Raw genomic sequence first — 26,604 nt, forward strand, 5'->3', positions numbered from 1 at the left:
ATAACCAGGTCATCTGTGGGTCCAATTTTATTGCCTATTTTTCCTCATGGTTCTGCTCTTTGGCATCCATAAGTAATTTTTACTTAATACTAGGTGTCGTATATGACACACTGTACAGTCTCTGGATGTTATTTTCCTACAGAAAGGGATCGCCCTATTCCCTGCTAGGAAGACTGTGTAGGCAGATCACATTAATCCAATCTATAATTCAGTGGATGTGAAACTAGGTTGCAATTTTATAAGGTTTAATTTACTCAGATTCTCTCCTGTTCTTACAGTGTAACTCTCAGAATTCTTAAATGAGATTCTAGGGTATGTTCTAGGGCCTTTCTTTTGCCTCTTCAATGCCATGATGCAATATACATTAAAAAATCTTAGGGTGCCTGGGTGGCTCAGATGGTTAAAAGTCAGCCTTTGGCTCAGGTCATCTCCAGGTCCTGAGATCGAGTTCTATGTCAAACTTCCAGCTCAGCTGAATCTGCTTCTCCCTCACCCTCTGCCTCTCCCCATTTGTGCTGTCTCTTTCTCTCAAATGAATAAATAAAATCTTAAAAAAAAAATATTTGCTTTGGCTTTCAGGTTTCTGCCTTTATTTTATTTATTTTTTTTTAAAGTCCTTCTGCTCTGAACAATCCAAGAATTCAGAAATACCCAAGGAGAAAATCAGCAGAATGTCAGACTCACTTCTCTAAACCTTCCTGTTTTATTGGGATCTTAGGTCTCCCAAATGCTGGTTGGGTAAGTGACCCTAAACTTTTTGTCTCTCCAGTCTAATGTGGTTCCAGAATTTGTTTGCATCTCTGATTCTTAGCAGTAACTTTTTTCTGGGGCCTTCTACTCAGATTTGTGTCAAAAACTGGCAATCCCTCAGACTGCTTTTCAGAGTCCATAGTCTCTCATGGTTCACCTCCCCTTCCAATTTCCCCCAACTCCCTTCTCCTCTCTATCTCCCCTTGTCCTCCATGCTATTTGTTATGCTCCACAAATAAGTGAAACCATATGATAATTGACTCTCTCTGCTTGACTTATTTCACTCAGCATAATCTCTTCCAGTCCCGTCCATGTTGCTACAAAAGTTGGGTATTCATCCTTTCTGATGGAGGCATAATACTCCATAGTGTATATGGACCACATCTTCTCCGCTGAGCGAGAGCCTGAGGTGGGGCTCGATCCCAGGACCCTGAAACCATGACCTGAGCTGAAGGCAGCGGCTTAACCCACTGAGCCACCCAGGCGCACCTTTCATGTGCTTTTTAATGCTGCCTTTCTTCAAATAGGTTTCTTTTCAATAGATATATATGGCTAAGAATGTAACACTATGAGAGACTATGGACACTGAAAAACAATCTGAGGGTTTTGAAGAGGCAGGGGGTGGGAGGACGGGGTACCAGGTGGTGGGTATTATAGAGGGCACGGATTGCATGGAGCACTGGGTGTGGTGCAAAAATAATGAATACTGTTATGCTGAAAATAAAAAATAAATAAAAAAAAAAAAAACCTGGCAATCCCATAAAGGAAGAAGTAGCTGCAGGATGTTTGCTCACCTCTCTGATTACTGTGTTGCAAATCCCCAAGAAAATTCACAAGTTCAATGATTCAGAAGAAGGACTCACAGGGCTCAGCGTATAGTCATACTTATGGGTATGGTTTAGTGTAGCAAAGCAGTACAAAGCAAAATCAGCAAAGGGATAAAGTGCATGGGATGAAATCCGAAGGAAACAAGGCATAAGCTTCTAAGAATCCTTTCCCTATGGAATCACACAGAATGTGGTTAATTTCTCCAGTACTGAATTGTGACAACATATGTAAAATGTTGTCTGCCACAGACACTCATTAGATTTATTGCCCAAGGTTTGTATTAGAAGCTGGTGATAGGCACCTTCTACTTAGCACGTATCATAATTACAGAATGCCAGAAGGAAAGTAGGTGTTCAGAATAAGCTTGCTGTTTGTATAAACAGTTTATACATAGTAAGCTACTTTATCAGTTAAAGAATGGTAGGAACATTCTCATAATCCAGGTTTTCAGATGCCAGCGACAGCCCACCCTGACAAGCAGAGCTTTATAAGAATAGTGTCTCAGGGGAACCTGGGTGGCTCAGTGGGTTAAGCCGCTGCCTTCGGCTCAGGTCATGATCTCGGGGTCCTGGGATCGAGTCCCGCATCGGGCTCTCTGCTCGGCGGGGAGCCTGCTTCCTCCTCTCTATCTCTGCCTGCCTCTCTGCCTACTTGTGATCTCTGTCTGTCAAATAAATAAAATCTTTAAAAAAAAAAAAAAAAAGAATAGTGTCTCAGGCCTGCTGTGTTAATTCTTTTCTGCACACCCTCTCTCTGGGATTTTGGCTCTTAGAGTCCTGTTTGTCTAAAAGTTCTTTCATGGCTTCAAACACTGGTTTTAAATAATTTAGTCCATGTCACAGCTGTTTTCATTGAGTTGTGCTGTGCTCCACAAGTGTCTGGCTATTTTTTTCTTCTCTGCTGAAAATTTAATTTGAAAAATTATAGAATTTGAGGCTTACAATGATGAAGGTTTTTCCCACCATGGAGTATTCATTTGTTTATCATTCAGCACCTAAAGGATTACTTTAATCTAATTTCAGGAACCAGAACGATTTGAGGCTTCACTGAAGTCCCTGTGTATGTGTGTAGGGGGGTGAGTGTATCTTCAGTTCATTCTCTCCCATGACTTAGCAGGCACTATTATTCAAGTTTTATCCTCCTCTCTTCCCAGATGTAGTAAAAACCCTGTTTGTCCCCTTAAGTGCTTCTTCTAGAATCAGCCAACAACTCCAGGTAAGAATTGGCCCTAATGCTGGTCTTGCCTTTCTAGAATTTTCTATTTTAAAGATTGTTTTCAGATTATCTAGTTGTCCATGGAAATCTTGATGTTTACACTACATACTTTGCCATTACTGGAAGTGGAATTCCTCTTCTACCTTATTTCTTATACTATAAAATAAGCTCCTTAAGTGCAACATTTTGAGAAAAATCATGATGAATAGAGTGTTTAAAACTGCGCATATAAGCACAGCATATAGGGAAGGCAAATCTAAATCCAGATTCACATAGCCCATTCTGTGAGGAAAAATAGCTGCCTCTTCATAAGAAGAGATTTAATATCATAAACCTGGAGCTAACCAACTATTTGCTCACCTTATGGCATGACATCTAAGGATTGGTCCCCCTGCTTACTGGGACTCTTAGCAGTGGAAGTAACCAGGGTAGCCTTGATGAAAAGAGGGCCATATTTTTGAAGTCCATGTATAGTCCCAATCTTCCCAGGATAGCCACTTTGTTCATAATGTGGTTGAGCAAGGACTGGGATATCAAAAAAAGATCTGTCAGCACTTTCAGAATCAACTTGACCATCTAGTTATTTAGCATCTCCTTTGCAGTAGGGTCTTTGTTCAGTATTTATGTGGAAAACAATTATGCTTACCATCTAAGACAATTTTGAGAAATTCAACTATACATTTAGCTCCCAAATTTTATCATTCATCTTCCTAGCTTACTACTTTCATGTCCTTCACCAACTATGAGTCATAAGATGGTGTAGACCTAGAAATCTCACCTTCTGTGCAAAACAGACAAGAAATACTGCTTAGATTTATTCTCACTCTAAGGAGTTCCTTTCCTTACTGTTTTCCATACCATCATTGAGTAGGGTTGTATTACCACTGTCTTTACTGCTTGTACAATAAGGCTCCATTTTTTCTTCCTCTATGAACTGGGAAATACAGTATTCTCTCCTATTATAAATATAGTTCATGGGCTTGCCTTCTTGCTCATTTATTTTCTCTTTCTTTGAGACATCCGCCTCATTAAATTCAACTTGATGGATATAAATGGATATTTAAACAAGATTCTACACTAGAGTAGAATTGAAACAGAAGAGGAATTGGTGATGTGTTGTTTCTTAAGATTATATATATTAAGAGATTTAGAGAAGAAAATGTTAGTAAAAATTATAGTACGCAGAGTAAGATAGAAGTAGAAGCATCTCAGTTAAATAGAGTAAAAAATTTTAAGATAAATGTACTACCAACCTTCATTAAATAGTAGTGGACCTGGGACATAAAAATTAAATATATTTGTAGCCTCTATAAAAGGAAGCAATGAAACAAGAAATGAGGATTTATTGTGTTGAAATTAGGTCTTTCCTACTTTGTTTTCTGGTGAGTATAGATATCACTCATGTGCACCATAGATACACAGAAAAGAATATGATAGAAGAAAAAAATAAATTTTGAATGCTAGCCCAGAAAATCTTCATGGTATCCATTACTTTAAGTAAAACAAAACAAAACAAAACATGATGTATCATAATTTGCTTCTTAAGAAACTTTTATGCAGATACACTTTAAAGAACCAAAGTAGTCAGGTTTTACAACTTTCACGTTTATCTCTGTGTGGATGTATGATGGAGAATCAAAGGAGCTTCCCTGACTTCTTTTGAATGAAAGAGGAACAACACAAATCTCCTATTTGCCAGCCATTTTCTGGATTGGATTCACATTCTATTTAGTAAAACAAATCCTTATTTACTACTATGTAATAGGTAGTATACCAAACTAACACACAGGGCAATGGTCTTGTGTGGAAGAGAGTGTGGAAAGATAATCACAATACATTGTGATGTGGATTATATTAGAGCACTTACCAAGTAGGAACCAAGCATGATAAAGGGGTCAAGAAGCTTCAGAAGAAATTTATAAATTTTCAGTAGAACCGTAAGAAGTCACTAAGAGACATTATCAATATGTTGTATTTATAATATTGACTTATAATCTTTGAATGGGGAGAAACAGACCTGAAACCATCAGTGTCAATACGATTTAGGTAAGACTTTAGCTCACCTGTGTCAATATGATTTAGTTGTTTATTCCGGGAAATCTTTGTCTAGGAAAGAGGATTGTAAACAAAGCAAACAAAAAAATAAAACAGTCCCTAATTTTTTGTTTGCTTTAAATTCTGATAGGATGAAGACAATAATTTGCTTACCTGGGCATACAGCTCGTTCATCAAACAGTTTATCAAGACTCCTCAAGGTCCTTGCTTACTGTGTCCACGAATCCTAACCCATTTCATTAATTTAGTCAAATCTGACCCGTTTCCTCTCTTGACAGATATGCCTTAAACCATTTGAGCACAGATTCCCAAACCTCTAACATCTAACCTTCTGGTCTTGAGGTATGGCTAAGCACATCAAGGCAGTGTACTCAGCTACTGCAGTAAGTTTTCATAGTTTTGCTTTATTAACAAGGTCTCTTCAAGAAGTTTGTCCTTTCTGAAACAACCTTAATAGTCCATTGATGGGGCACCTGGGTCGCTCAGTTGGTTAAGCCTTTGCCTTTGGCTCGGGTCATGATCTCAGGGTCCTGGGAGCACTGAGCTCCCTGCTCGGCAGGGAGCCTGCTTCCCCTCCTCTCTCTCTCTCTGCCTGTCTCTGCCTACTTGTGATCTTTCTGTCAAATAAATAAATAAAATATTAAGAGTCCACTGATGGATGAATGAATAAAGAAAACATATACAGCTGACTTGAACAACGCAGAGGTTAGGGGTGGTGACCCCCCCATGCAGCTGAAAATCCATATATCACTTTTGAATTCCCCCAGATTTAGCCTACTGTGGACCACAAGTCTTATCAATAGCATAAACAGTCAACACATAGTTTGTATGTTATATGTATTATGTACAGTATTTTTATAATACTAGAGAAAAGAAAATATTAAGGAAATAGTAAGGAAGAAAAAATACATTTACAGCCCTGTATTTACAGACAAAAATCTGCATATAGTAGACCCATGTAGTTCAAACCTGTGTTGCTCAAGGGCCAACTGTGGTCAACAATGGATTATTATTCAGCCATAAAGAAAGAAGAGAATCTTGCCATTTGCCATAATACGGATGGACCATGAGGACATTATGCTAGGTGAAATTAAGTCAGAAAGTAGGAATGAGAGAGGGTGGCCAAAGTGGAGGAAGGGGATCAAAAGGTACAAACTTCCAGTTATAAAATAAATAAGCTCTGGGGATGTAATGCACAACATGATGACTATACTCGGTAATACTCTACCACATATTTGGAAGTTGCTAACAGAGTAAATCTTAAGAGTTCTTATCACAAGAGAAGAAAAATATTGTAACTATGTATGGTGATGGATGTTAACTAGACTTGTGATGACCATCTCTCAATATATACAAGTATTTAATCATTACATTACAGATGAAACTAATATAACGTATGTCAATTTCACCTCACTTCATTATTTTTTTATTATTTTTTTCATTATTTTTTATTTATTTTTTTTTTTAAAGATTTATTTATTTATTTATTTGACAGAGAGAGATCACAAGTAGGCAGAGAGGCAGGCAGAGAGAGAGAGGAGGAAGCAGGCTCCCTGCTGAGCAGAGAGCCTGATGCGGGGCTCGATCCCAGGACCCTGGGATCATGACCTGAGCCGAAGGCAGAGGCTTATTAACCCACTGAGCCACCCAGGCGCCCCTCATTATTTTTTAAAAAGAAGTTTGTCTTTTCTAACTACAAACTACTGCCAGATATACAAAAATTATCAACTCATTGCTATCAGCTACTAGGCCAAATACTAAGTTCATATAGAATTAACTGAGGAACTTGTTGGAAATATAGGTTTCCATATTTCATGCTTCACAGTGTTCCTGATTTAGGGGGATTAGCACAAGGTTCAAGAATCTCTATTTTAGGGACGCCTGGGTGGCTCAGTTGGTTGGACGACTGCCTTCGGCTCAGGTCATGATCCCGGAGTCCCGGGATCGAGTCCCGCATCAGGCTCCCAGCTCCATGGGGAGTCTGCTTCACTCTCTGACCTTCTCCTTGCTCATGCTCTCTCTCACTGTTTCTCTATCAAATAAATAAATAAAATCTTTAAAAAAAAAAAAAAAAAAAAAAAAAAAGAATCTCTATTTTAAAAAGCACCAGTTTTTTTCCTAATGCAGGCTATATTTAAATCATGCTTAGAAAAATAATGCTTTCCTCCATGTATACCAGCAAACATGTTTGTGCACATGTATATATTATACATACACACATATATTATATACATATTATATATACATATGTTTTATATATAATATATGTTATAGAAGCATATTATAAAAATAATACTGATTAAATGTTCCATCCACTTCTTATGGAAATGGGATCATATATATATAGATATACACACACATGCACACAAACACATACATATAATGAATGACACAATTTTTTCAAGGAACATTATGTAATCTTTCTTATAATATATAATATTATATAATCTTAAATAATCATCACATACAGATCTGCATTATATTTAATAGCTACATCATATTCCACTGTATGCATGTACTGTAATTTATCCAGTCTTCTAATAATGGTCATTTAGATTGCCTTTTTTTTTTTTTTTTTTTTTTTGCTATTATAAGCAATGCTGCAATGAATACCTTCACACATTTATGCTCAAATTTCTACGGATTTTATAAAGAATGGAATAGATATAGAAGAATAGCATTGCTTGGTCAGAGATATGTGCACTTTAAAATTTGATAGACCTTGCTGAACTGCTCACCAACTTAGCTGCCTTAATTGTTCTGCCAATTATCTCAGAGACTAATGCTTTCCCACATCTATACTAGTATCAGCCTCTTTCATCTCTAGCTATCTGGCAGGTAAAAAAAATTAATAAAAATCTTAATTTGCCTTTTTTAAAAAAAATTTTATTTATTTATTTGACAAACAGATCACAAGTAGGCAGAGAGGCAGGCAGAAAGAGAGAGAAGGGGAAGCAGGCTCCCTGCTGAGCAGAGAGCCCAGCGGGGCTTGATCCCAGGACCCTGGGATCATGAACTGAGCTGAAGGCAGAGGCTTTAACCCACTGAGCCACCCAGGCGCCCCTTAATTTGCTTTCTTACCATGTCTTTAATAGAATAGCCAGCATTCAATTTACTACTGAAACATAATTATCTAAAGTTCTACAAAACATATTATAATTTATTTTTGGAAAACTTTTATTTTTGCATTAAAACTTAACTCTATCACCTATGAGACAGATGGGATGGTTGAATTTCATATATATGTCCACTATGTAGTATCTACTTAGTACCTCCTTTCACCAAGTAATAAAAAAGGAAAGTGAGAGCCATAATACCTGTGTTCAAGCCCTGGCTTTGCACCCAGCAGCTACATGATCTTGGGCAAGTTGTCTGCCCTCAGAACTTCAGTTTCCTCTTTTGTAAAATGGAGATTCTACTCATTTTATAGAATTGTTTTGAAAATTAATAGAGACTATAATTTTCGTTACATATATAGCTATGTATAACCACCACCACCACCACCATAATAATGCACGGAAAATTAGCAAATGACTAGAATTGTTTTTAAAGCCTTTCTTAATAATTACAAAAATAATTATGTTGGTATTAGCATAGTCAGATTCTAGGAGGTGAGTTAACTATTTATTGGGATTACTAAAGTCACTACAAGAGTGTGTATTTCATAAGGCTAATATACTGCTCACAAAACCACTGCTGTGGTTCTTTATGAATACTCTTCTAATAGTAGTTCCGGAAACATTTCCCAAATTACTTAGCTCATAAGATAAAATGGAATTATCCAAATATACAATCAACTACATAACAGGAATTTCTTTTCAAGTTTCTAAGAGGGTCTTGTTTCTAAGCAGACACAGTAAAGCAATTCAAGTAGTACCACAGAGATTTCCTAGAGCCAATAAATGAAATTCTAAAATTTTACTGTAATATAATATTTTGGAGACCCTCTATTCTTGATTTTTCCCAAAACTAACATCAGCCTAATTCACTCATTCCTTAAATGTCTCAATACCTACTGTGCAAAAAGTACTATGCTAAGAACTAGGGGCATAGAATCTCTGCACTCAAAAGATCAAGACTCATGACTCATATTAAAGATAAAAGGGCAAAGCATTGTTACCTAAATTTGCCTGTGCTTCTGGTATGATAAATAATGCATCAATAGCTTATGAACCATGGAGCTCATTTTCTTTTGAATGGACATCAGTGGACTTATCACTTCCTATCCCTGGGCCAGGTAAAACAAAGCCAAAAACGAGATGTTATTGTCCTATGGCTTACTCCCAAAAGTTCTCAATGGCTCAACTCACCTAAGTTTTCCTCTTTTACTTTCTTCCTCCACATCATGACTTTTGCAAAAATTTATGATGATGTTTTTAATGAGTAAAATGATCTGGAAAAAATATTTTTTCAGTTTTTATTTCAATAAAACAAGAGGCAACACTGTTGTATAAAGTATTGCATATGGACAACATTTACACAATATACAAAACTTCAAAAAACTAAACTCCAGTTTATTTCCATAGCCTTAAAAAGGTAGAGAGCACATAAAAATATGCAAAGTCATAATTTATTCTTAGGAATGTAAACTCTAGGAATACAATTAGTAACAAGTATATTTACTATGAAAAGATTAGTATCACTACATGATTGAAAGATAAGAGGTATACAAAAACTCCACATAAGAGGAAGCAAAGGTATGCAAAATAAGATCTTGAGTTTACTAACAGAAACTTTATATCAAGACACTGGTACTCTAGAACTTTACTATTAAAAAACACAAAAACATCTTCCAAAATGTTCACTGCTAGTCTCTTTAGGTACACACAAAGTACAGAAGACAATGTATTTACGTTCTGATAAAGAATTTAACAAAATTAAACAAATGTGAACAATCAAAGTATTGAGTATAATTTTACTAAGCAACTAATCTAAAAGTATAAATACATGCTAATTAAAGAAATAGTTTTTATTTTTCATCCAAAGATTGGGAATACACTATTATACATTAATTTCTATCTAAAATGCTTAATTTATGTACCCATGAAATTATTCTTCTCTTTAATGGCTTTTTAAAAAACATTTTTTCATTCACATTATTTATCATAAAGATTCCTTGATGTGTGCTTCCCTTTAATAAAGTATAAATTTATTGTGCCTATAGATTCAAATGTTAAACAGCCTTATTTTAAATATTTATTTAAAGTTATGTCTCAGAGTACACTTTTTCTCTATAATTTGAATGTAAAGGTTTTAATATTTTAATTATATTCTTCCAAAACAGGAAAAAAATCCCTTAGAACTGAAATCATTTTTATCTATTTTGGTTTAAAAAAATATATTTCCCTTTAATTCAACTTTTTGTTTTTATGTGAGTAACGTTTGCTAAGCAATTGCGTCATAATTGAAAAGGGCAATGAAACATTGCTTATTCAAAAAAAACTGTGTCATCATTTAAGGACTCAGGATTTCTAACCTTCAAGACTACAGAGCTGCCTTAAAAAGTTCCATGGTAGTGTACAAGGGATTCCATGGTGCTCACTTACCCTGGGTCCTCTTGGAAAGTCTACTTTTGTTCTCTCCCGCACTTCATTCCAAAGGCAAATGCTGGGACCCAGCTTCATCAGAATATCTCAGGTAAGTTGGGTTTTGAAGAGGGAGAGGTTGGAAGAGGTTCAAGAACCTCTAAGGGCTTAAAATTTGGAATGGAACTACAATTTCTGTTCAGATCCTTTGACGTATTGGGTACAAGGACCCATTTGGGCAGAATCCTTCTTGTGGTAAAGGGTATTATTCTGGATATGCAGGAGACCTGTGACCAAATGGTTATATCAGGATCTTAATGAGAAAACCTACAAATGTGACTCCAACTCAATCTGAAAAGATGAGTAGGAAGAGAGCAATAGGGATCACTGTAATTGTTACCAAAGTTAACATTATCTAATATTTATAATTTTTATAAAAATTTTCAAATGTATAATCCTTATTTGAAATAGTATCAAAAGTACTATAAATAATTTTACTATTAACATAACTTCATACCCTGGAAAATCAACTGGTGCAAATAATTTGAAGCATAAATTCAGATCCACTGCACTGAGTAAGCCTTCAGAGTTTTTAAAATAATATATGCATGCAGATTTGTTCTGCATTGTATAAAAGATGGTACCCCTTTCATACGTAAAATTGTGGCATCTATAACGCTGATTCCAATTACAGTTAAAAAGAAAAATATAAAATGCTATATTTTTATTGTAAAAATAAATGAAAATCATTAGAAATTTAGAATTAGAGGATTAATAAGTGTTATGGACACTATAAAAAATTCATCAGCTGTTAAAAACAATGAAGATTATAATATGTAGTATTTAACATATTTGATCTAGAGTTGTGAGACCACTGAGAACTCTAAATACTAGGTAAGTAACTTGGTAAATTAGTATTGGTAAATAAAAGTAAGACTTTAATGTGCACAAAAATCATTTGAGGATCTTGTTCAAATGCAGGTTTGATTCAGCAGATCAAAACTGGCTCCGAAATTCTACATTTTTAACAAGATGCCTAGTGATGCCGATGCTATGTACTGGTCCTCAGACTACAGGAGTAGCAATAATCTAGAATAATACCAAAATGAAGATCCATTATAGCAGCTGATGATTAAAATCTGATCTCTCATTTGTGCCAGCTGTTTCCTCAAACTTTTTCTACAAGTTTCCTAAGCACCTTAACTTGCTTAAAATGCTAATCTTCTAAACTAGTTCTTAAGACTATTAATACTATTAGTAGCTACATGCCTAGGGGGAAATTCTTTGTTAAAGAACTATAAAAAGACGATAGGAAATTCACAGTGACATTTTAAACTATTTTAAATTGTACACAGGATTCCTGTTAAATTAATACAATATCAACTTTTACTGTCTGATTGGTTGTCTTTTTTTTCCTACTACAATAGATCTAATTCCATTTCTGTTACTGGAACTAAAAAACTCAAATTCACTTATATTAAAAACCATATTCTATTCAGAGTTAATGAATGAAAACTAGTTCATGCTTTTTGAAGAATTAAATTTAAAATGGTAGCCAAAGCAGTTAACAGTCAAAACTGCATTCATAGTGTATGCTTTAACACTCCTCAGGACTATTAATTTCTCACATTTGAGCTCTGCATAAGTAGGTACAAAAGGAAAACCAGTATGTTCTGTGTGACCAGAGCGAGGGACTGTAAATAAGGAAACCACTATGTATGTACTAACAGTGAAAGACTCAAAGAGGGGACTGCTCCCCAGGCCTTCCTTCTCAGTCAACTTACTCTCATCCTCAGCCTTGCTTTCTCTCTCTCCCTCTGAATTATTAGTTAAGGATACTTGATTTACAGGGAACCTCAACCATAGCCAAAACAACTACTATTAGCAAACATCAAATTTTACATCTACCTGGAGGTCACATAGTTCTCCATAGCTACATACAAGTTTGTTTAGCTTCTGCCATACTGCCTTTTCATTTTTATTTTTCAGTTGGAGGCTACTACATTGATTATTCTATCATAAAAAGAATATTTAAAATAGGCCTGTTCAGAAAAAAAGTTTAAATTTTTCACATTTTATAGTTTTAAATTTAAGAACACAAACATAAATAACCATATGTTTTCTTTCACAATATTTTATAGACAAAAATATTACCTAATATCCTTCATTTGCTGACAAATAATTCAGTATTATATGGTTGACACTGGTATCTTGAGAGCTGCGTTGCACGATTTACATTGATTTCCAGGAAGTCTTCAATGATGTGTTCTTTGAATTATAGGAAACCAAACTATCTAGGTTTCCAAAGTCAAGCAGCAGGATAAGTGAGCTTCATAGCCTATTCCGTTTTCACCTGCTAAATCCAGATCAAATACTTCAAGACAACACATCTACTAGCAATCTGATTTTTGATATAAAAATGTTCCAAAGATAACAACAGAAATCCCTCTACCCAGGCCCTGGAATTATAGTCTAGGTACCGAGTTAGTAGGCATTTTTCCAGTGCTTTATATCAAGGATTCTTGTAATCTCAAGGATAATCTGATTACAAATATTTTTATCAGGCACTTTTCATACACATCATTTTTGTTTTCTCACATGCCTTTTTTTCAGACTGCCACGCTGCATGTCAGCTGGAGACTTCCAGGAGCTGCACCTCTGCCTCCTTTCAGAAACAGTTCCCATACATGGAGATTCCCTTTGACTCTGAAGGTCAAACATACAACTACCAAAGTAGGAATTATTTTAAAAAAAGAATTCACAACCTCTCATGAGATGTAATCACTCTGATCAGACAATCTGCCAAAATGTATTAAACTGACAATCTTAGAGCAACAGAAACAAATAAGAAAGAAAAAAAGACTCAAATCAAGGGCGAAAATACACCCAAGAAATAACAAAACCATATTTCAACTTGTTGCAACCTACATATCATTCCCTTCATAAAGTCAAGGTAGCCTTCAGAATTTAAGCCATCAGGGCTCCTGTCTGGAAAAGGGATGACAGACCCTGGGCACTTTCATAAAGAAGCAAAGTTGTCCCTCTAGATTTGTTGGTTACGTGAGAAAACGATTACTAATTAATCTGTGGACAGAGTAATGCTAATACTAGGAGGTCTCTGCTGACCTGATTGATGCTTCATTGGAAGTTCAGTCCTTTCAGAAACATAAATAAGCTTTTCTTCTTGGAGACTACACGCAGAAAACCTATTGGCATCTGTCCCAGGCCCACAGCCAACAGCAGATGATGGGTTATGTGGGACTGTGACACCACTGACTTGTTCAAAGGATTTACTAAACACAGTTGCGGCAGTCTTAGCCAAACCATGGCTACAAGGTTTAGGCAGGGATTGGCTGGTAGTTAATGTCAGTCTCTTCAGAGAGAGAAGCTCAAGATTCTCACTCTGGGCTCTTTGAGTTTGTTTTCGGGCAAAGTGATCTTTGCAAGACTCTCCTGGAGTTTCTTTTTCTTTTCCTCCAGTTTTGCTTCCTGCTGACCGTCTCTGAGTCTTTCCTACACTTGTCTTGTTACTAGAATTGTTACTACTGTTTGATAAACCCGACTGGCTGGTACTAGACGCAGCCCTGGAATAAAATCCCTCGTCAACTTCAGATATCTCCATCAGTTCTTCTTGACCTGTTAATTCTGCATTTCCTAAACAAAGAAATAACAAAGATTAATTAATATTAAGTATTTTAAATAATTCTTGTTTCATGATTAATACCAAATCAATGATATTTTAAACTTTAGCATAATTACATAAAGCAACAGATTATAGACCAAAATTAATGGATAAATCAAAACATTCTATAAAATAGAAAAAATAGTTCATTGTAACTAAGAGTAATTTAGAGTATATTAAACAAAAAGCATGCCATAAACCACCCCCCCAACCCGTGTTTTTAGAAAGAGTTCTCTTACTATTCATGCAAAAGATCAGAAATAATTAGGAAAAATACCACACAGAAAAACCAGGGGTAAACTCTCCCCCAGTAGCAAAGCTCTTACTGAGTAACTTAAAAAAAAAAATGGTATAAAGATATTTTAAATATTTTTTTAAAGGTTGCATATTACATTCTAGATTATTTTACTTAGATTAAAAAAACTGAACATATATATCATGAGCTCAAACTTGTTAAAATTCTATATACATTATCCTTCAAATCAAGGATGGCAAAAATGCAAAGATAAAAAAATAATTTCAGATCTCAAAACATAAGCAGAAAATTATTTTGGAAGTAATTTTCTGCCTTAGTTTTCATAACAATTTACTCAGAGAAAATACAGGTATGACCATTCCAAAGAGCATTAGATCATTGAGAAATTGTGGTGCATAATTCATGCATTCTGATTATTAGATGACATGCAAATTTTTTGTGACTGTGCAACTGTGGCTTAAGACATGCAGCAGTGGCCCTTTGCCATGAGATACCTTAGAGGGCAGCTAGAAAGTGCTCTGCTAAAACTGCACTCTGCCAGGTGAGTTTATTCCATCCTCCATCATTTTTCTTACAGATTTTTGCCTCCTGATCTCTGGCAAGCCTTTGCTCTCAGTTCTAGGATCTGTGGCTGTTTCCTGCACACCCTGTATATGCTGAGCATCAATCTCTCCTAGTGTTCTGCCTTTTTCCCCATTCCCGGTTCTCTCTCCGGCCACATTTGTGACACTAATCTCAGGAATGACAAGGATGCCCAATTCAGTAGTATCATTACTGTTGTCAGGTTGCTCTAGAATTGAAGATGATAAGACAAAATGATGGCTGAAAACAAAACAAAATAAAAATGCAAAACAAGAAAAACAAAAGATCCAAAACAAAAACTGGATGACTGAATGTTATGAATTAAGCCAAATATCTGCACTGTAGAAATTTCCATAATTTACATTGCTCTGACAACATTGGAGATGGTAGGGTGATATTCTTTAATTTTAAATGACAATGAAAAAACTCACAGCATCAATTCATGTTCTGCATTTTTTTCACACACATATTTGACATGGACCATGAAACAGAAATTTTTTTGCAAATCATAATAGAATTTCTATTGTTTTTAAGATAACACTGTGGCCATTTGAACTTAGGTCAAATCTTGGGCAAATGTTCCAGGATGTACAGCCAAAACTCTAAATCCTGTCAACAGTAGGAATCAAGACACTTAGGAACTCTCCTTGCACACTTATAATTTGATTTTTTTATTAGATTATACTGAGGCTAGCTTAATCAAGTGCCATCTTGGGAAAATGATTATTCACTCATAATATCACAGTTAGTAATGCTGCAAGTACAGTTTCTATCTCACACACCAATCATTGTGTATATTAGGAAATATTAATGCAGCTGTGACACAACTAAATAATCTATTCCTTCAGATTCATAATCATACCATAAATTTAGGCCAGCTTATAACAGTTTATTACTAAACTGGAGAAAAATAAAAATGGACTTGGAAAACAATTTGGCTGTTGGTCTTTTATTCTGAAAGCAGCTATTATAATCAAAACAAAGGAATGAAACTCCTAACTAGTTAATACTTGTAGATATTTTATTCTGTATCTTAAGCCACAAAGCATGGTTTTATTTAAAGTTGTCAAGGAAATAGCTGTAATAAATGGGAAAAATAACATAAATACATCTACTATGGGTCAGCAATGAAAATTAAAGTTCAAAACAACATAAGACTATGTAAAACAGTATACGTCTCAAAAAATGTAGAACACAAATCTGCTTGACAGACATTACCTACTACTTTCAAGTGTTTCTCATGATAGGATTTTCAAGCTCTCACTCATTATGCTAAGCATGTGAAACAGTAATAGGTAGCAAAAGAATAAAGGCCAGAGCCACATATTCCTAAAGCTTTGCTACACATTGGTATCACCTGGGAACCTTGAAGAACTATTGATACCTGGCTCTCACCCTAGACATTATGATTTAATTAGTATGAGGTATGACCTAGACATCAGGATTTTTAAAAGCTCCCAGTGACTAATGTGCAGCAAAGTTTGGGAACCACTGCTCTATTCAAATTCTTTCAACTTTTGAAAACTTAAAGCAAAAGTTATTATGAATGCCCTGGGTACTCCATACCTAGCAGCAATATGCACTTCAGGGGGCCCTGAAAGCTTCACATTGCCCTGGGTTGGTGGGTCAATGTGCTGGTACAGTAATTTCCCATTTACTTAGTGCTTCATAAACTTGTTGTTGTTGTTACTTAACTGTAATTTTTTAAATTTATTTTTTATTTATTTTCAGCATAACCGTATTCATTGTTTTTGTACCACACCCAGTGCTCCATGCAATCCGTGCCCCCTCTAATGCCCACCACCTGGCTCCCCCAACTTCCCACCTTCCCACCACTTAAAACCCCTCGGATTGTTTTTCAGAGTCCATAGTCTCTCATGCTTCATAAACTTTTGACTGAAGTTTCTTTAAGTGAAATGTTTACTTCCTAAATAGGCCAAAGGATGTTGATTCGGTGGTATCACCTCTAATAGAGGTTTAATGCAATTAAAAAGTTCTAACAAAGCAGCCTTCCCCTTGCTAACAGATGTCTTCAGAGTGAGGGCAAGTAAATATCTAACTGAGATAAATGCCAGAGGCTGCTGGAACTGAGAGTAAAATCACCACCACATTGCTGGGTGACAAGCAAGCCTTGTCCATTTACCTATAGAAGCAGTTTCAAAAAAGATCTATTAAAAGGGACCATCCAATCCAAAAAAAATTATAAGCTGTGGAAATTATCCACACATAGCAAAGCCAAAGAACATAAAAGGTAAGCATAGATGGCCTAATAAAATAAAAAGCAACACTACTTACACTGAATGGTACTAAACAGTTTTTTTTAAGCATTCATATATATTCTTAAATTACATTCTCTGAAGTAAGCAATTTGACTCCCATTTACAGACAAGGAAACTGAAGTTCAGAAAGAGTTACAACTATTCAGTGGGTGAACTAAACAGCAAATTCTTTAGACTTCAAAAGTCCATTCTAACTTATTAAATTCTAACTTAACCTTACAAATTCTTATTAAATCTTATTAAAATTCTAACTTAACATTACAAAGTCAAACTCTTCAATTCATTAAAGTCCTTTGAGTTAAATCTGACTTCCTTCCATTAGGTTTAACTTATTTGCTTAGATGCCTGGTCTTTTCATAGAAAGCAAATAATTTATTTTGGCTGAATAGAGAGCAAGAGCAGATAAAGGTCTCCAAGAAAACTTAAACAGGTCAATAACTCTCAAGGTTAGTATTTTTTATTTTTTTTTTAAATTAGGTTTAGCTTTTAAAAGACACCATTGAAAATTATTAATTTAAAATAGTGTTGCAATGATGAACATTTTTTAAGAAAATGACAAGAAGAATATTATATAAAGTAGCACTAGGCAATGGGATTTGCCAGTCACATGTACTGGGATACTAGTCAACATCTGCAGCCCCCAAAACAATGATATTAAATTTTTAAAAAATTATTAAAATAAATGGCAAGTAGAAAAATGAGATTGTGTTTCTTTTCACAAGCACAAATTTTTGAGTAATTTGTGTATGTTACCACTCGAAAATGGTAAAAATGGCAAGTTTTTAAGCTATTAAGGTAAATTTATAAAAAGAAAACATGATTCTGTATAGAGCTAGAAAGAATGAATATGAAAATTACAGAATAAAGATAACTATATAACTCAAACATTTGTTACATGATCTTGGTTTCTATTATTTCTTCAACTTCTTCCCATATATATGACCCAATCTTCCTGCACACACCTTCTTACTGGTCTTGCTATTCCCTAGGACTAGAATGCTCTTCCCCACATAGCTACCTACATGGCCCGCTTCCCCCGTCTCTTTCTGCCTGTCTCTCTGCCTCCTTGTGATCTCTCTCTCTGTCAAATAAACAAATAAAATCTTTTTTTTTTTTAAAAGAAAATTATAGAGGAGATACTATAAGGGGATATAAATAGAAAATAGAACCTGTTCAAAACCCTTGAACTTAAATATATGCAAGAGATGTCATGGTTGTTCTATACCTATAAAAAACAATACTTACATTTGACTTCAAACAATTCGAAAAGTTCAAAAAAGGTCCAAAGAGAAACGTCTCAGAGAGTATTTTATTTGTGTGACCTCTATAAACAGGTAACCTTCTCTCCACACAGAGAAATTAGGAGAGTTAAAGAATACTTTTTTAATAGACATTTCCAAATTGGTTCTCAAAGGCACTCAAATCATTTCTCCCTATAAAATTTCTTCTGGCTTTGAGAAAACAAAAAAGGTAAAAAAAATTGCAAATATCATTAAAACTCACCATGAAAAGTTATGATTTCCCTCATATGTAATTTTATAATCCCAATTATCTGTTCTATTACATCACTCATGAAATTCCTTATTCTAGCTATAGTTTTTTTTTTCTTTTTATGGCTACCTTATTTACTAAAAGTGAAACTTAATATAGGAATAATTTATTTATTCATAGAATTTACATAGCTCTGAGCTCAGACTCCTTGGTAAATCTAAAGGAATAAATTATGATACAAGGTACTTAAAAATTCCTTTATGAAATTAATAAAATAAGCCAAAGCTTTAAAAAATTAATCTAATCCTTAAATGTGTGCATCATACAATTCTGACATTATGAGAAGTATTTGAGTAAACTCTAAAAGAAAGTGATACACATTCCTTTACAATTTATAAGGTATAAATATTTAAAATGTCATAATATATCTGAACAACTTCATACCTTTTAATCCAGCCAGTTTATGTTTATAGTTTATCCTATTCAGTGGAAGAAAAATGCTATCTATATTCATTAAGCTATTCATTGCAGTATTATCTATAATAGCAAAAAGTTAGAAACAAATTATTTGGCATATTAAGGAAATGGTTAAACAATGGAATATCAACTCAATGTGGTACTAGATAGCCTTTAAAACAACTGGACTTACTGGGAGAATTTAGGAAAATGTTTGACAACATTAACCGAAAAAAAAAAACACATCAAAAATTTCAAGTACAGTACATGTATGAAAAATAGATACACAAATAGGAAAAATCTATAAAATGATAATTCTTTAAGTACTGGGATTATAAGTGAATACCCCTCTACCCAGTTTACTATCATGTTTGTTACACTGTTTTTCAAAAAAAAGAAGGAATGAATTGCTCAGTCTATATTATAAATTTCTTTATCATTCATTCCCTCACTCATGCATTTAACTCCTATTTATTGAGCACCTATTATATGCCAGGTAGTGTTTTAGGTGCTTGGGGATACAACTGCCAACCAGACAGACATAGAACCTGCCCTCATGGAGCTTACACAGCAGTATGGAAATTAAAGAAACAACAAAATTTCAGACAGTGCAAAATGCAATGAAGTAAATGAGTATAATGGGAAAGAGTAAGAAGCATGGTAAGGGAAAAGTCTACTTTAGATGCGTAGTCTGGGGAGACCTCTTTGAGGAAGGGACATTTCAGCTGCGATCTAAATGGTGATAAAGTACTGGCTACACAATGATGTGGAAGAAGACAGTCCACACTGCCACTTTCTCATCATTCAAACCTCAGCTTAATTATCTCAAGTTGCTAGGACAAAGCTTCTAAAATGGAAACAGCTCAGTATGTTGAAAGTTAGAAGGAAAGGTGAGAGAGGTCTTCAAGGGGGGTAAAAGTGATAGGCAAGATATCATATCATTAGGGCCACCTATGCCAAAGTATGGTGCTTGGCTTTTGCTCTGATTGCAATGGGCAGCCAATGACAGGTACACAAACTGTGTGTATGTTATTAGCATTTCTTAGCAACAGAAGTCATATTTGTGTAATACAAAATAATGAACATGAAGTGTGTCCTGGGTTGGAAAAAAACAACAGCACTCTAAACAATCTATAGCCTGGGCCAGTAATTTGCAAGGCAGATTAGAGGAAATCAGAGCTGCCACAGGAACACAAAATAAGGACCCCCCAAAGTTAAAGGGCTGCACTCAGAGCAAGGACATTAACAAATACTAGGACTTAGAAACACAAGTCCTGAAGCCAGAAGTAGACTTTACAAGTAAGAAAATAGCAACCTGGGCACAAAGTAAAACACAGTATGGACTAGAATGTTTTATTTATAATACATATTGGTTAGAAGCTATTCCCAGTTTCCTTAAGTAAAGATCAGTCAAGTCTTTCGCATTTGTTGTGTATATAAAAAACGAAACAGTTCTTACTGAGGTGGATTCAGTCACTTTCAACAACTTCTTTCGTCATCTTTATTAAGTCTCAAGTTAAAAAAAAAAGAGGGGGGCATGCCTGGGTTAACCTTTGCCTTAGGCTCAGGTCATGATCTCAGGGTCCTGGGATTAAGCCCTGCCATCGGGCCCTCTGCTCAATGGGAAGCCTTCTTCCCCCTCTCTCTCTGCCTGCCTCTCTGCCTACTTGTGATCTGTCAAACAAATAAATAAAATCTTTAAAAAAAATAAAAACAAAAAGCCTTTGATATTTGCAACATATGGATGCTGCCAGACCCACTGGCATCCTTCACGATGATTAAAGATCTTCAAAGCCAGAAAGACCAAAACTATCTACAAAAGCTTATTTCTTCTTCTGTGTGCAACATGTAACAAATGCTCCTACAAAGGTGGTAGTTGGGGAGCAGGAGAAAGGGTAGTGCTCAATGATAAGTAATAATAAATAATAAATTCTTTAATCATAGCAAAATCTCTTTAATATAAGGTCTCCTTAATAAAAAATGTAGAACACAAAAATTTATAAATAAGTGTTTTTGTCTCGTAGGATCAATAATTCTGAAATATTTTGCTTCTCTATGTAGAAAAGTATTTTACCTAGAAATAAACTTAGTTTTTTGTTTTGTTTTATTTTCTTCTAAAGTTGGCTAAGCCAGGATTCTGAGACTTTCCTCTTTAGTTTAATGCTTAAAGGTATCGAATGGACAATGTGATATTTTAGCTCTGGTTAATATGTTCTTTTTCTTTGAGTCATCTAATATTTCCTATTTTATTTTGTCCTCCATGATTATAAAGCTCCATATCAAGAGTGCCAGTTAAAATTCATGCAATACTAACTTTGGTCAGAAGGAAATGCTTATTTTTGGTCCAAATGTTTTACTATTTATATTGGGAAAGGAAAATTTGTTCCTCAAATACCATTTTAGAATCTGAAAATAATGGAGCTTCTCAAAATGATACTAAAAACATTTAAACCTTTTTATAAAACTGCCAAATATTTTTTCTAAATTTCCTTAACAAGTAAGACAACTTTTAAAATAAAAACCTAAGTATTATACATTTCTATTTGCAGATGTGAAATTCCAATAGCCAACTCTTTAAAGTTCACCACATTTGAGTTTAAAATTATGATTTCTGTGTTTTTCAAAATGCTTTTATAACTATCAGCAATTTTGTTTCTCAACTTAATAGTTTTCTCAGTAAGTCATAAAATCAGATTTGCAAAAATAAATGTTCCATCTCAAGACTTATGACATTCAACATACCCAAAGAGGTAAAGGATCTGTACTAGAGGAACTACAGAGCACTCATGAAAGAAATTGAAAAAGACAAAAAATATGGAAAAGCATTTCATGCTCTTGGATCAGAATAAACGTTGTTAAAATGTCTATACTGCCCAGAGCAATCTATACTTTCAATGCCATCCCAATCAAAATTCCACCGGCATTTTTCAAAGTGCTAGAACAAACAATCCTAAAATTTGCATGGAACCAGAAGAGAGCCTGAATCACTAAGGAAATGTTGAAAAAGAAAACATAAGTTGCCTGATTTCAAGCTTCACTACAAAGCTGTGATCACCAAGACAGCATGGTAACTGGCACAAAAACAGTCACACAGACCAGTGGAACAGAGTAGAGAGTCCAGGTATGGAACTGCAACTCTACAGTCAAATAATCTTCAACAAAGGTGGAAAAAGTACCCAGTGGAAAAAAGACAGTCTCTTCAACAAATGGTGTTGGAAAATTGTGGATGGCTATGTATAGAAGAATGAAACTCGACCATTCTCTTACACTATACACAAAGATAAACTTGAAATGGATAAAAGACCTCAATGTGAGGCAGGAATCTATCAATATCCTAGAGGAGAACATAGGCAGTAACCTCTTGGACATCGGCCACAGCAACTTCTTTCAAGACGTGTCTCCAAAGGCAAAGGAAACAAAAGCAAAAATGAACTTCTGGGACTTTATCAAGATCAAAAGCTTCTGCACAGCAAAGGAAAGAGTCAACAAAACAAAGAGGCAACCCACGGAATGGGAGAAGATATTCGCAAATGACACTACAGACAAAGGGCTGATATCCAAGATATATAAAGAACACCTCAAACTCAACACACACAAAACAGATAATCATGTCAAAAATGGGCAGAGGACATGAACAGACACTTCTCCACAGAAGACATACAAATGGCTAGCAGACACATGAAAAAATGTTCATTGTCATTGGCTATCAGGGAGATTCAAATCAAAACCACATTGAGGTATCACCTTACACCAGTCGGCATGGCCAAAATTAACAAGACAGTAAACAACAAGTGTTGGAGAGGATGTGGAGAAAGGGGAACCCTCTTACACTGTTGGTGGGAGTGCAAGTTGGTGCAGCCACTTCGGAAAACAGTGTGGAGGTTCCTTAAAAAATTAAAAATAGAGCTTTGCTATGACTCTGCAATTGCACTACTGGGTATTTACCCCAAAGATACAGATGTAGTGAAAAGAGGGTCCATCTGTACCCCAGTGTTTATAGCAGCAATGGCCACAATCACCAAACTGTGGAAAGAGCCAAGATGCCCTTCAACAGATGAATGGATAAAGAAGATATGGCCCAGGGGTGCTTGGGTGGCTCTGTGGGCTAAGCCTCTGCCTTCGGCTCAGGTCATGGTTTCAGGGTCCTGGGATCGAGCCCCACCTCAGGCTCTCGCTCAGCGGAGAGCCTGCTTCCTCCCTCTCTGTCTGCCTGCCTCTCTGCCTATTTGTGATCTCTCTCTCTCTGTCAAATAAATAAAAAATCTTAAAAAAAAAAAAAAGGAAGATATGGTCCATATATATAATGGAACATCACACCTCCATCAGAAAGGATGAATACCCAATTTTTATATCAACATGGACTGGAATGGAGGAGATTATGCTGAGTGAAATAAGTCAAGCAGAGAAAGGGAATTATCATATGGTTTCACTTACTTGTGAAGTATAAGGAATAATATGGAGGATATTAGGAGAAGGAAGGGAAATGTGAATTGGGGGAAATCAGATGGGGAAATGAACCATGAAAGATTGTGGACTCTGAGAAACAAATTGAGGGTTTTGGAGCTGGGAGGTAGGGGGACAGGTGAGCCTTGTGGTGAGTATTAAGGAGGGCATGTATTGCATGGAGCACTGTGTGTGGTGCATAAACAATGAATCTTGGAACATTGAAAAAATTAAATTTTTTTAAAAAGGGCTATAGGTGAAATGGTGGATGATGAAGATAGCTTTTAGAAGTAACATTTAAGAATGACTATAGAACTGAAGCATAATTGTAGAGAAATACTTTAAGTTTTCCTTTAAGCTATTTCTGTTTATTTTTAAAAGGAAATGTTTAATAGAATTGCATTTTTGTTATTAATTTTAAAAAATTAATAAATTATCTCATTATTTTATCTTCTTTTTCTTATTGGAAATTTCATTTTGATTCTTGTTATGGTCATAACCTACTCACTCCTACTCATTCCTTAACTTAATCCTTTTAAAATATTTATTCTACTATTATCCTTTCGTAGTTGCATTTTACCTTCAAATTATGACTTCTAGGGCGCCTGGGTGGCTCAGTGGGTTAAGCCGCTGCCTTCGGCTCAGGTCATGATCTCAGAGTCCTGGGATCGAGTCCCACATCGGGCTCTCTGCTCAGCAGGGAGCCTGCTTCCTCATCTCTCTCTGCCTGCCTCTCTGCCTACTTGTGATCTCTCTCTCTCTCTCTCTGTCAAATAAATAAATAAATAAATCTTTAAAAAAAAAAAAATTATGACTTCTAAATAGCCTTCAATCTCTAGGTGGTCTGAATATTTAGGTTTAAAAAATATAGGCTAAGTGAAACATGATATGCTTAAAATAATTAGTAATATATAAATAAAACTACTATTTCTGAAATTATGATCCTTAAAAGTCAAAAGCAACAGTCCTACACTATAATTTCATTTTCCATTTGTATTGGCATGGAATCATAAAGTCATTACACTTTTCTCAGAAATTTATACTCAAGTTTAAAAAGTTTGAAGACATACCATTAAGTTAAGCCAAGTCAGTACAATCTTACGATAATCAAGTGAGAAGTGGGGAAAATTAGGCAAACATACTAATTGTCAAAATGTCTCTCTAAATTAGTATCTCAGTAGAAACCAAATTTTTTTTTTTTTTAAAGATTTTATTAATTTATTTGACAGAGAGAAAGATCACAAGTAGGCGGAGAGTCAGGCAGAGAGAGAGGAGGAAGCAGGCTCCCGCTGAGCAGAGAGCCCGATGCGGGGCTCGATCCCAGGACCCTGAGATCATGACCTGAGCCAAAGGCAGCGGCTTAATCCACTGAGCCACCCAGGCGCCCCTAGAAACCAAATTTTCTTTAAAAGCCATTCTCTTTAGTGATATGAGGATACACTGTCTGGTTCAAATTAAAATTACAGGGCTTTGCAAATATAACTCTGGTGCAGAGTATTAATAGTGGAGAAGGATATATGTGTGTATTGGGGGGGTGAGGTCAGAAGGTATATGAGTATTGTACTTTACATTCGAATTTGCTGTGAGCCTAAAACTGCTCTAAAAAATAAATCTACTATCAATTATTATATAATAAATATAGGGCCAAGCAATTAAACTGGTCAAAATATAATCCTAGAAATCTGGGCTGTTATTCAATAGTAATAAGACCATGGCAAGGAATACATGTTCTGAAATGTGTGGAAGTGTTAAAGCTATTAATTTTTTTACTTTCCAAAAGAATACTTTCTATTAAAATGTAAATTTTGGACAATTCTTAACTTAAAGAAAAGAATGGTGGATACGCAACATTCTAAAAGACCTCAGAAAAAAAATTTAATGTAAGAAATAAAAACTGGTGTACCTGGGAGGCTCAGTGGGTTAAGCCTCTGCCTTCAGCTCAGGTCATGATCTCAGGGTCCTGAGACTGAGGCCTGAATCAGGCTCTCTGCTCAGCAGAAAGCCTGCCTCTGCCCTTCTCTCTGCCTGCTTGTGAGCTCTAATAAATAAATAAAATCTTAAAAAAAAAAAAAAAAAGAAAAACTGTTCTAAATTAGTTTTATGTTTTTTTTTTTAAAGATTTTATTTATATATTTGACAGACAGAGATCACAAGTAGGCAGAGAGGCAGGCAGAGAGAGAGGGGTAGAAGCAGGCTCCCCGCCAAGCAGAGAGCCTGATGCAGGGCTCGATCCCAGAACCCTGGGATCATGACCTGAGCCAAAGGCAGAGGCTTTAACCCACTGAGCACCCCCCAAATTAGTTTTAAAACCACTAAAGTATTAATTAGTTTTTGCTATAAGGATAACAAGTTTTTTCTGTTACAAATAAAAGAATATATGTGATTAATTGTTCCATTTACTGTGTTTGTTAGCACAATAATTGTTAATTGTTCCATTTATTGTGTTTGTAATTTGGGGTGATCAGATATGCAAATATACTAATATGTTCATATGGCTTAATTATCTATATTCTTTAGTAATAAAAAGAGATGGAAAGAAAGTAAACAAAAAAAGAAAGTTCTGCTCGTGAGAGCCTGTTTTACTCCTCCCCTTTTCTCCCCAGATAGGCTAGAAAAAGGAGAAAAAAGAAGACAGGCAATAAATAGACATAAATATGGAAGCAACCTAAATGTCTGTCAATGGTTGGATGAAGAAAATGCACCATATATATAATGACATATTATGCTGCCATAAAAAAGAAGGAAATCCTGTCATTTGCAATAAATGGACCTTGAGTGCATTATGCTAAGGAAAGTGAAAAGACAAATTCCATAGATCTCACTTATATGTAGAACACAAACAAACAAACCAAGCTCATAGATACAGGCTACAGGTTAGTGGTTGCCAGAGGCAGGGGTAGGGGGCAGGGTGTGGGAAGCAAAATGGTAAAGATAGTAAAGATAGTCGACAGGTATAAACCTCCAGTTATAAAATAAGTACATCCTGGGAATGTTAGGATATAAGGTGACTATAGTTAATAATACTATACTGTATATTTGAAA

General features: G+C 35.3%; 1 protein-coding gene across 8 annotated transcripts in view; it reads right to left on the reverse strand.

Moving 5' to 3' along the window:
- The window catches only part of HYCC1 (hyccin PI4KA lipid kinase complex subunit 1), a 135,155-nt gene that overhangs the window by 27,383 nt on the left and 81,168 nt on the right, over window positions 1-26,604 (reverse strand). For 4 of the 8 annotated variants that reach the window (XM_059171337.1, XM_059171339.1, XM_059171340.1 and 1 more), the window contains one exon: window positions 9,252-14,027. The exons of 1 other annotated variant lie outside the window; for it this stretch is intronic. In XM_059171337.1, the coding sequence (XP_059027320.1) occupies window positions 13,453-14,027 (575 nt within the window). In that variant the 3' untranslated portion in view covers window positions 9,252-13,452. 3 more of the 8 variants (XR_009352872.1, XM_059171342.1, XM_059171344.1) reach the window with 3 other exon arrangements.

The sequence above is a fragment of the Mustela lutreola genome, chromosome 4, assembly GCF_030435805.1.
Source record: "Mustela lutreola isolate mMusLut2 chromosome 4, mMusLut2.pri, whole genome shotgun sequence".
In the NCBI taxonomy this organism is placed as follows: Eukaryota; Metazoa; Chordata; class Mammalia; order Carnivora; family Mustelidae; genus Mustela; species Mustela lutreola.